At 39.8% G+C, this 12793-nt stretch overlaps 1 protein-coding gene across 6 annotated transcripts in view; it reads right to left on the minus strand.

Moving 5' to 3' along the window:
* The window catches only part of LOC123971735 (inactive N-acetylated-alpha-linked acidic dipeptidase-like protein 2), a 580586-nt gene that overhangs the window by 214741 nt on the left and 353052 nt on the right, over positions 1-12793 (minus strand). For all 6 annotated transcript variants that reach the window (XM_046050743.1, XM_046050744.1, XM_046050745.1 and 3 more), the window contains one exon: positions 3356-3499. In XM_046050743.1, the coding sequence (XP_045906699.1) occupies positions 3356-3499 (144 nt within the window). The remainder of the gene's footprint in view (positions 1-3355; positions 3500-12793) is intronic.

Raw genomic sequence — 12793 nt, forward strand, 5'->3', positions numbered from 1 at the left:
TGGAAAACACTGGAGGACCACAGGATAAAGCATTACCTAGTCCTAGTTTAAATTTCATTCCAATACCATGAAAAATGACTATTTTACACAGGTTTTTCTGAGTGTATATCTTAGCGTATTTTTTCTAAAATAGCACCGCCCCTTGCCGGCAGGCGGCTGCTGCTGCATCGCTCCGTATTAGCCGGTAGCTCGACACAGATGTGTTTTTTTGCTGGTAGATCATGAACTTCCTACTTAAAGTTGGATATCGTTATTTTCAGAATTTTATTGGCTAGACAAAGTGCCAGTCATTGGCACAATTGCTTGCAATTGGCTCGGCCTACCCACCAAATAATAGGGGCTGGCCGTTCTTTACAGCGCGGGCTATTGAAGGCTGTTGAAGGCTGTGAAAGGGACATGTGAGCTCCTTTTGGGTCAGATTTGGTGTCACTCGAAAGGTCAGAGTTGGTATCAGTATCGTAGTTGTTTACATTCAAATCGGCGGTATTACGGTTATAATGACATACGAGCCACGTCTGCCAGAAAATATGAAACGTTGCAGCAGCAGTCCTGGGGATTTATTGATGGAATAATGTGTTTTGGACTAAATGTTTTACTGGATTGGATCATCTGGACCTTTGACAACGTAACAAGACCATTTTTGTTGGAATATAATCGATTGGTGGATTACTATGAGGCTTCATAGGTGAGTCGTGTCAATTTCGCTTACACTGGGTGGTCTGACAGAGGCGTTGATTGTACCCGCTGTGGTGATTGTATCTTGAAATGGTTTGCACTACTCGAATCACAAAGATTTTAGCTTTCAAACGGTGTGAGTATGAAGTTAACATATCAGCTGTGTGCACGTACCTAAAGCCGCTGCCAGGATCTGACGGCCTGTGGGGCCGTTGGAATGTAAAGAGTCGGAAAACCTCGCTCGGCCAGCCATTGTTTACAAATAGCCAGGTTAGTTATTGATTCGCCGGTTGATAAAACAAAAAACACATTGTGTGGTATTTACTCATACTAAACACTGTAGCAACACATCCACAGACAGCAGCTGGACAGCACTGTACGAACATTTCTAAGAGTCACAAGGACACAGAAGAGCTAATAAACAGTATAAACTACAGCTTTCACTAACTGTTGATACCCCGACAGCCATCTTGGATCACGAAGTCAGGGTAGTGTGGTTCTCCCGACTTCCCAAGTCGGAAAGCCGACTTAAGGGGGCGTTCCCTTTGAAATTTTGAACTTTCAACTTGGAAATTCCGACTTCCTATGTCAAATGGAACGCACCCTTACTCTTAACTCTGATCCTGGCTTTTACACTTGAAGTGTTAATGTCACCCCGCCCCCACTGTGTAGACCTACATACACTGATTGGAGGCAGAAGAGTCTTCATGAAAGCACTCCACTGACTGCCGGTAAACTAGGGACCGTGCTTTTGACCTGGGTCTAAACTTTAAAATTGTTTGATGAGTAAATGAAGTATCTGCCAATGTTAAATTTTATATTGATATTGCTTTACTGGCACCTGGTCGTTTTGCAATGGTGAGCCACCATAAATTAAACTCATGTCACCACACTGTTGGTAGCCACCCTAATAGGCTTTTCAGAAAAGAAACAGGTGCAGTGCTGAAGTTCCACTACGATAGCAACTTATTAGTCACTAGGTAGTCCCGCCCTAAAGCCTATGCTGCTGTTGTCTATTTTACTCTAAATTGGACCATTATTTACTAAATGAACATCATGCTGTACTGAAGAACACTTGAAACTAATGATGAGACCATAAACTCATTACACAAGTGTTTACTAAGGTAATAAATCAAGAAATCCCTACAAAGCTTGTAATTGGATTGCAGCAGGACGTTTGTAGAATATTACATTATATTATCATTTGTAGTACAAATGATAATATAATCCAGACCACAATCATGCCCAACACTCTTAGATTAATCTCAACATGTTGACAGATATAGAACCAAGTCCAATGTTTGTCCACAATCACTTCCACTGAATCACGTGTACAATTTAATGGCAGCAACATGTTAAATCTTTTCTCTTTTTATGATGCTATTCCAAAGTGTTTACATCTTGTAAAAAAACACTTTCACTAATATTAAATTGAAAACCAAATTTACTTGTTGGGCCACAGAAAATGAGAGCTTAAGCTAACCCAAAACCAGTCTGACCGGTGGTGAGATATTGCTGTTGGGTAGATTTGGCTTATCGAAGCCTCTAACAAAACAATACAGTACCTAAAAAAGCACATAAACCGACCGACCACAGTGTTCAACAACATATCTTTAAATAGTTGTCTACCCAGAAGTGACTGTTGCAATTTTATGGTTTTTGGTCTACAGACACAAATAGAATCACTTTCTGTTTCTGTCCAGAATGTGGTGGCAGCAGGCTAAGCAAAGTCCAGATATTCTTCTCCTCCAGCTCTTTATGAGGAATGCTAAAGCGTTAGGCTTAATATGTACAGTTAAGTATGCATATGTCCTCCTTGTTGGATATACCTAGGTAAATGCATAGAGAGGCATCTTGGGGATATCTTAACTAGATGCCTGAATGACAAAGGAACACTGTTTTTTACTTCAAACTCCTCCTGGATATCTGAGCTCCTGCTCTTATGCCTTGGGGTGAGCGCATGGGGAAAGGTTGAAATGTTGATTGACTGGTATAACAAGAGCGTTGCCTTCAGGCACAGTTTCTTCTTCATAACAATAGCCCTCTATAGCACCTGTATCACTACAAATGCAGCAGAGATCAGTCAGTCTTCCACTATATACTGTACCTTAACCATGCACAAAACCTTGCACACCTTCACTTCAGATCAGTTCAATCACAAACGGGACTGGGCATAACCTTGGTGGAGACCAACACTCACCAAAAACACACTTGACTTAATTTTCTCTCTGGTGGTAAAAGGACAATCCACAAAGCACATGTATCCTGGACAGACAAATTCCCTACTTGCTGTGACAGAGTTAACACTGTACTGGTGAAACTACAAAGCAGAAGGCTTAGCTTTCATAAGGCTTAAGCTTATGTCCATTTTATAGATATGATTTTAATTATTCATAAATTATTATGCACATTATGCAATTATTATTATTTTTCTAAATTTCTGGTCAAACAAGCGATAAGGTTAACTGTGCAAAAAAAAAAATCAATGTGGATTTATCTTTATTAAACATTTGTGAAGTAATTTATTTGGGACCTTTATATTTGAGTTGTTCATCTTTCAGGCTGATAAATTATGTGGTTGCACATAATTCCAGTTTATATATAATTGATAGAATTGTGAAAATATTATTCACAATGAGGCTTAAGCAGCAACTCTGTAAATTGTATTTTGCATATTTACCTGCGTTGGGAGGCATGGCTAGAGGAATACACGAGTCTCCCTGGCCTGTGGATGGAGAAGACAGTAACGTCTTTGCCAGGAAGGCAGAGATGGGCTGAACCAACAGGGAATTCAGATTTCCTCCAGCTGCTCTTGACATTTCGGCTGGAAAGGAATAAAAAAATCCGGAAGAGAATCAAAGGAAAGCAAAGTGAACATCTGAATGAAAGCATATCAGTCAAAAAAGAGACAGGCATTCACTTGTAATGTCAGTTTTAATCTAAATGAAGATAAAACTGACTATATTATCTTCAGTACTAAATGCATGTCAAACAATCCAGCTTTAAGTCTGGGAGCTCTGACTTCATGAGCCAAGCAAACTGTCAAACATGTGGGTGTGACATTCGATTGCAGCATGAAATTTGACAAGCAGATTAGCAATGTTGTCAGAACAAGTTTATTCCAACTTCGTCTCCGGGCTAAAGTAAAGCCTTTTCTTAATAGGCACGATCTAGAAAAAATTCTATTCACGCCTTTATTAGTTCACCTCGCGTCTTCAACTTGCACAAGTGCACACATCACTCCCGTTCTATTTACACTACACTGGCTTCCGCGTTTTAGAATCGATTTCAAGATTTTATTGTTTGTTTTCAAAGCCTTACATGGCCTAGCCCCGGGGTATTTGTCTGAGCTTTTAACTTTGGGTGGGCAAAATCGGCTGTTGTGGTCTTCGGATCAAGTCCCAAGGTCGAGGTACAAACAGTGGGGTGATTGGGCCTTTGCTGTTACTGGCCCAAAACTCTGGAACATGCCCCCCACTGACATTCGCACTATAACGGATGTTGTTGTTGTAAATCAAAACTTAAAACTTATTTATTTAGAATGGCTTTTAATATGCAGTACTGGTGCAACAACTTCCCTTTTCTTCTGATGTTTTTAGGTAACCTTATATGGCTTACTGTCTTCTAGGCTTCATGTTTTTTCTTGTCTTTTATTGAATGCTGTGTTGTTTATTGTTGGTTGATGTAAAGCACTTTGGACACCTGTTGGTTGGTGTAAAGTGCTATATAAATAAATACTGACTGACTGATTGATTGATTGATTGATTGATTTGTCTGTTGTCACAGGTAATTTATTATTACAGACCTAAAATATGGAATTCCTCAAGGTTCTGTTTTAGGCCCCTTCTGTTTCCAGTGCTACAATTGATAACAGTTATAGTGTCTCTTTTCATTGCAATGGCAGTCAATTGCATGTACCTCTGAAACCCTGTAATGTAAGACTGAACTTTATGTTACTAACTGATTTGATCAACTAAGACATATACAGTACGAAAGATATATAGAATTGATATTACAATCTATTCAGTTGAAGATTTATTTATTTACTTACTAACTTACACACACTACACACACAGCAGAAATCCTATCAATAGTTTATTTTTTCACCTTTATGTTCACTGTGAAATAAGATGTCAAAGGTCTTGCAGATAGATGGCATGGTTACGGTACATACAGGTAGTCCCAGGGAGTCACAGGAAAAGTTTAGCCATGATATACAGCTGACATGACATCTTGTCACTGCCATCAGCTTGTAAGTCGATTTAATATGATGGGAATGCAGAATGTCCTTATACTGCCCTTTGCTTTCCCCAGTATACTATTAATCAAAGAATAAATGCGAAAAAAAAAAAAAAAAAACAAGAACACAGTAGAGTCTGTCACATGATAAGGCTTAAGTTGTTTGTATGTTGTGTTTTTCATCAGCTACCAGAGATATTGTTTGTCCTTCACAGGTGTATGTGTTTCAGGGCAACTATTATCTTCATTACCATTGTTTTATGTCCTAGTTGTCTTTTTTTTTCTCTCCTCCATCCTCTGAATCTAGTGGACTGACTGCTAATAGAGATGGAGATTTCTACATTTCTACATCTCCATTCAGCCAATGTGGGCATTGCTCAGGGCAATGGAGATGGCTGCACTGTTTGATTTGCCCTGATTAAGAGAATAAGATTTTGTTCCTAATCCTCCCTTCGGGTCTGTGAAGGTTCAGTTCATAGCACTGCCATTTCATTCCCCTGTGCATATTATAAGTTTCTGCAAAAAGAAAGGTTTGCTGTCTATTAGGAAAGAAGGTAAATCAGCTTCCCATAAAGGTTCATGTGTCATACTGGTTGGTGTTTGACACATAAATTATCTCTGTTTGTTTGATATGTAATTATATGTTTTATTTAATTGTTTAAGTTGGTATTTGTTGTGTTTCACCTGGCTGCAAGTAACTTTCACACTTAAACTGTTTGGTTCGATTGTGTGTTTGCTGACCCCCAATAGTCGAAGATTCGATGCTTCGATGGGCGGAGCATGATTCGACTGTCAATCTCACAGTCGAAGCTTCGCAGCGAAACAAGGATCGTGCCATTTTGGCGGTATGGGGGTGCTCAACGTCTGAATTTACATAGAACTACCAGTTTTCTCCCGATAAGTTAATATACAGCCCATTACAATATACAATTTAACATTTACTGCTGTAAATTAACATGTAAAAAGAATAAAACTTTCAATAAATGCTTTTAAAAGTGCGTAAATAAATCCAATATTGTAACCCTGGGTCGTCAGTGCGTATGTGTAGACGTAGCGTGTTTGGTGGCAGAAGAGGAACACTTGCTGAAGAGACTGAGACCCAGCTTCACTGGTGTTGTGCCGAGTTGTCCGCACCTTGCGGATCGTTTTTAAATAGCCGGCTACTTGAAATAGACCCACGAGAAACTGCGACGTGCATGCAGTTGTCGGCAGCACGGCAGGCACGCACAACTCACAGAAGACCGGTGAATGGCAGGCGAGAGAGAGAGAGAAAGAGAGAGAGAGAGAGAGAGAGAGAGAGAAGGGTCTTCAAAAAGCCTCAATCATCTGTAAATTGGAAGAAGTTTGGAACCACTAGTAGTCTTCCTAGAGCTGGCCGCCTGGCCTAACTGAGCGATCAGGGGAGAAGGGCCTTAGTCAGGGAGGTGACCAAGAACCCAATGGTCACACTGCCAGAGCTCCAGCAAGTCTCTGTGGTCAGAGGAGAACCTTCCAGAAGAACAACCATCTCTGCAGCACTCCAACAATCAGGCCTGTATGGTAGAGTAGCCAGACGGAAGCCACTCCTCAGTAAAAGGCACAAGACAGCCTGCCTGGAGTTTGCCAGAAGAACATAACAAAATGTGGAAAAAGTGAAGTGCTGTGAATACTTTCCGGATGCACTGTATGTTCATATGGTGAACTAAAAAGAAAACAATCTCTGTATTTATGCAATACCATCTGGTAAAAAGGCCTGTTACCTCTTGATTTATTTGTAATAAGTCTGTGTGAACATGAACCTGACCAAAACTAACTAACTTTTTTCTTTAATCAGGACTAAATGGACCAAATTACAGATGTGAAAGCATTCTGAAGTGCTGTAGCAGTACAGTAACAGAGCATAGTGGGAACAGACATATTCCACCTAAGTGGGAAAGATCTAGTTGCGGTAGATTTCCACCAAAATTAAACTTCAAACCTTACGTCAAAACAGGTGATCAAGCATACACAATCAGTTTCTTGTCTTCTCCACACGAGATTCCAAAAACAGTGGTCCCCAGCAGAACTACAGAAAATTTGCATTCCATCAACAGAACATCTAGTGGGAGGGGACCACAAAGCAGAGGCCAGGAAGGAGAAATACTGGATAAGACAGAGAAGGAACTATGCCAAGTGTACCAGACTGCTGCCATCACTAGCAGAGAATGATATTCTCTTGTACCAAGGGCTAAAGTACTGAGGGAAACATCTCCTAGGTCTCATAAAGTGGCACTTTATCAGTGGAGACAGGACTAGTGGATAGAACTGAGGGGCTGAGTCAGTTGAGATGGATCTCATCACAGGTACTGAGATATTATGTGAAATCTGTCCTCAGGTTGCAAAGGACACACCATATAAGAAAAGGGAAACTCACAGGCCTAAAAGACTGATTAAAGACTTTTAGAGACAGAAGGAGACATGGGGAATGATTAAAGAGAAGTGAATGTAAGTGTCACTGTTCAGTTATGTTAATGAACACCAGGGCAGGAATTTCATGGGGGCCATGGTGCACACTGCCCCAGCTAACTTTGTCAATTCCTCCTCTGCCTCTTTCCTGTCAATATGTTTTTTAGACACCAGTGTCTTTCGTTGAGATTCTGAATATTTATATTTTTATTTACTTATTGACCATCATCAAGTGAAACGCTGGGCACATGGACAGTGGTAGGTTTGATTTAGAGCCTGGTATGAACTGCTGGAAAACTGGGCGATGTATGACGATAGTTTGACAAAAATCTTGCACCGGCCAACCAGGAGATGTAATCGAACTCATCCTGATGTGCCAATGCTGCAAAGCTGTGAATGAGTGAACTTCTGAGGCAGACCGACCTGAGGTAAGAAAGTTTGATAAATTAATCATAAGACAAGAAAACATAGTCGGACTGCCTGCTTGAGCAGCCCAAACAAGAGTGAGAGAGATGTGTCGATAACATCAGCAAGGTCTGGGTTTTGGCTGGCTGGCTATTTAGTTATACCAAATATCTTTTGCTGAAACATCTTCAACTTTTCATGAAGTCAGTGTTTGCATCAATGGCAAGCGAGAGAGTTCATGTGAATGAGCAAGAGAGGGACCGTGAATATAGACAGAAGTGTTGACGTGATATAAAAACTTTCTCTGATCATGAAGCCTAATGTTACTCTACAGTTACGTGATTCATCGGTGAAATGTATGAACTACACTGCAGACTGGAGTGAAAGACAGATCCATATTATATACGCTGCTTTCCTCACTGAAAGGTCTGTATCCTCATTGTGCTGCATTATGATAAACTATAATGAACTGCTCGTGGGTCAAATTTCTCTCCCCCATCCAAGCGATGTCTCTCCCTCTTTGTTCTGTGTTGTTGACGGCATAGTTGCTGTGGCTGCTTTGACATACTGTATACTGGTGTTCAAGTTTGGTGTTGGCTGCAGTGTAAAACGTCAAATTGTTGTAAATTGTTGTTAAAAACTATTAGATAGAAGGTATCCTGGGCATTCAAATTAACACAAAAGAATTTGAATATCGTACACCATTTAGTATAACTTCATGACATAGACTTCTGTCAGCACCCCCAACTATGACTGACAGCTAGCATCCCTGATGAACTGTTCTTGTTATTTATTGACAAGCATTACCAAATGATAGAGAAAATAGAATAAATATAAAATTATCTTTAACCCTTAAGATAAGATTCATAATTTCTGTGGACATAAAATCATTGTTTTATTTGATGGCCTTGCTGCCCTGGCATTTCACACCAAAGGCCAAGTGACCTTGCCCCCAAAATATTGAAATTCCAGGCCAGGTGAACACTTGGTGGATTGATGAGCAGTCTGCCATAGGGTGCATCATTATGAAATCTACTGTTAAGAGGTTTTCATTTACTCAGCTTAAATAATCTTTATTTCCATTTAAAGGTACATTATATTACATTACATTATATCAATTAACTATATTAAGGGTGCTCAAGTCTGTAGTGTTTATGGAACTGGTTCTCTCAGTAAAGTTGCTTTTGAATGAATAATATTTGTATGTGTGGTTGCTTCAAAACATTATCATTATCTGTTTGTATGCTTTAACCACCAAGACAAACTTAAATTTTCTACCCAAGACATTACTGAAACTTGACAAAATGAAATCACATATTTTGGATTTCATGTTCAAAAACACAATATTTACTTATATTACTTATATTAAAGCTGATGCAAACAATGTTGCCATAGCAAATGATCTGGCTCAAAATTTTACTACATTTTTCCTATACAAAACCATTTGTATCTCATACTAACATTGGATGTTGGATGAACAGAAAAACATCAGTACTAACTCTAGAAGTGTCTAACATTTCTAGTATCAAATATGGCAGTCATGTCAGAAAGCTGGGGAGAAGAACGACATTGTATTAAACTGTGAAGCAAGGACCTCCAGTGAACTTTTTACATTCTGCTGAAAGCACAACAAAGGTAGAACGAGGGAAAACTAAGCCTAAAACAAAATCGTTTTAGGAGCCGATAGGTCATTATAGGCCTCATTAGTTATATTCCCTGTAAAATCATATCATCAATGTGAGTATCTGTTACGGCAGTTTAAATCCAGCTTGTGAGGCTGACTTGGGATTCAGATGGTTAGTCACTATGGTGGCTCATAAGATAATGTATGCTCAGAAATTGAAAAGGGACAACTTTGTGAAGATGGGGACCTGCAAATAGACAGACACGCCTGTCAAAGTGAGATGTCTTAATGAACTCTGTTTTATTTTACATCTGGCCAGTATAGTGTAGTTTATAGTATAGTGGTGCCAGCTTCTGAGTTTGAGTATAACTATGACTATCTGTAGGTATCATTGGGAAAATAAACTATATTTCAAGAAAATGTTAATAATAAAATGAATCATTTGTCCTGCTTTAAACCTTACACACACACCCAAGCTGTTGCTAACAAGCAGTCCTGGTTTACTGGAGACATATTGGACTGTTGTTTCAAGATTACATGTTCAATCACTTACTCAAATAAATTTCAAAACCTTTTTATATAGTGAGTGTCACATATAAATGGCATTAAAAAATGCAAAACAATAGCTGGCAAAACTGTGGCATCAAAAGAATTTCCAGATCAAGAACAAGATGATGGTCCTGTGGGCCAGCTTGACTATGTTTTGAAAATACAAGCCCAGGCATTTATTTAGCTTATGATTCTGTGCATAAAACCAAATAATTGCAAGAATCATCCAACTACATCAACTTCATTAAATATGCTGCTTCAAGTGCTACATTTAGAAACAATAAGAGATCAGATGGGTTTTTTTATGGGCCAAGGTGCAGCCCGAACAGATGAGTTTTCAGTCTGCGACAGAAGTTGTGCAGAGTTTCTGCTGACCTGATTTCACAGGGGAGCTTGATTCACCATTGTGGAGCCATGACAACAAACAGTCATGATTTTGTTGAATGGTAGCTGACCCCCCTCATAGTAAGGCTGGGATACATGGTTTGACCATGTCTTTACCATTTGAGCCACTTTGGCATCAGTCTTGTCCATTAAAAAGTAAAAAAAGTGTGTCAGTGGACTGGGGAGACAATAACCCTGACCAACTGTCAGAAGCTCTGTAGCCCTGGTCTGCTGAGATTTTTATTTATTCATACTTCCACATTGTAAGGCTGTGGAAAACCAACTGCTGTTCCAGTTGTTATCATGTAAATGGTTAAACTACAGGCTCTTTATAACTATAGACTACCTGTCTGCAGCTATGCACCTTTGCGTATTGTCAGCAACTACATACATATATGCGTGTCATTATACCGCTAACCATATCAAAGGTTCCAACATCTGAGTGTAGTTTTTACGTATTTCACCACAGGCCATCAGCTGATGCGAGACGTTAACAATGATATGGTAATCTGCCATTGTAGTTACTGTACATTTCCATGTAGCCATTGCAATGTGAGCTTGCTGTGATTGGCTGAAACCATCATAGAAGAACCCAATAGAAAACTGATCTGGGAGTATGTTGCAAAGACAGAGAGCAGTCACCCCACCGGGATTCGAAAGGGTACCAACAGTGATCCCTCCCTTGTCCCATCACAACACCAAGACTATTATTGCACTGTTATAATAGGATACTATGGTATAGTATCCTATTATAATTTTACAAGACTATTATTGCACTGCCTAGTGTTTTCAGGAAACATCTTATATTAAATATCCAGGATTAAGGAATGAAGGAATTGCTGACTTGAAAAATAAAGAGTTCTATTGCATTTTCTTGCCCTTCGTCATAGTTAAAGTACACAAACAAATGGGAGCTGCGATCAGCCATAACCAACAAAGTCATAACTCATGCATACTTTGTACCTAATATCTAATTTCCTCAGCCAGTTGCATCTTGTAACTTAAGCATATTGTTACTTTTCTGCTTCTCTTGCAGATGATCCATACTTTGTCCAAGTTTCTGAATAATCTATAATCTAACTTTAGCTGTGAGGACAAGTTCAGCAACCCCTGAAAATCCCTTGTGGTTTCTTTGAACCATACTTCTAGTCAATAGCTTTCTGTGGCTGGTGAAGAGTGTGTCATGGGAGTGGTCCAGCTACACACAACGATTAATAATCCATGAATGACAAGGGAGACAATTAAAGGGGGAGGAGGGGACGAGGAAGAAAATTGAGGAGGGGAGATAAGGCCAAAAGAAATAGTGAAAAGGGAGGTCAGGAGACTGTTGGACAAGATCGGAGAGAAAAATTAGAGGTTAGAGGAGAGGGGATAAGGCAAGAAGTGAATAGTAGATGAAGTGACAAGAGAGGAGACGGTTGAGAGAACATGAGCAAAGGGGACAAAGAGGACAAGAGATGAGAAGACATAGGAGGTTGAGGATGCAGAGTTAGGGCAAGCAAAAGGACATTGGGGGAGGTAGAGATAGTGGGTGAGTAGAGGGAAGAAGGAAGAATGGTGTATGATAAATGTGACAGCTAGGCTAGAAAAGAGGTTAACACCTATGGCCCACAAAGAAAGAAAATTTAAGAATTAGTATTTCCAGAAACAGTTACATAAAGAAAATTTTTACATACGCAATGGTTACTATTTTTGTTCACTCTCAAGTTTTGCACCACTGTGATTGGTTACTAAGATGCTTCTTCAAGATTACTTCATGATTACATTACTTTGCATGTTTGTATCTACTCTTGTAAAGCATCATCCTACCAAACTGACAAGCTACTGAGTTTTTAACAATCCAAAACTGGTGCCAGTATAAAGGCCCTGTCACACCAGCATTTCAAAAGGCAAAATTTCAACAAAATCGTTTCATTTCAATGGAATCGCTGCGATCAGTGGATTTCCAGGTCATTTTTGTTCACAAATTCATGCCATTGATCAGACAGAATTAATTTGCAACCACAGTTGTTGACCTTTGCGTGAATGGAAAGCTGGAAAGCCCAAAACAGAGGAAGCTATTTTAGCTTGTTAGCTGTGTTGCACAGTTCAGTTTTATTTACAGTAACCTCTTCTACCAGAGTATAAACTGCAACAGAGAACTGGTTTGCAGACAGTTATGAGACAGCAGTCAATGGGTCACCTTTCATTAAAAAAATTGTGAACTTATTCTCCCCTTTGTGAGTAAGCTTATGAACGTCTCGGGTTACGTATGTAACCCTGGTTCCCCGAGAAGGGGAACGAGACACTGCGTCGGTTACGACACTATGGGAACGCCTCTAGGCGAAGCAGGTCTGAACGTGAATGAAATCACTCCAATCCTATTGGCTTGTTGCTAGAACGGTAAGGTGTGATGGAATAACCGGAGGAGTATAAAGCACACCTGTACACACTCATCATTAGCTTAACTATGAAGCAGGCGCTTCAGGCGGGGAGAGAGGTGCGGCGGGCCGA

The sequence above is a fragment of the Micropterus dolomieu genome, linkage group LG05 (assembly GCF_021292245.1).
Source record: "Micropterus dolomieu isolate WLL.071019.BEF.003 ecotype Adirondacks linkage group LG05, ASM2129224v1, whole genome shotgun sequence".
NCBI lineage: Eukaryota > Metazoa > Chordata > Actinopteri > Centrarchiformes > Centrarchidae > Micropterus > Micropterus dolomieu.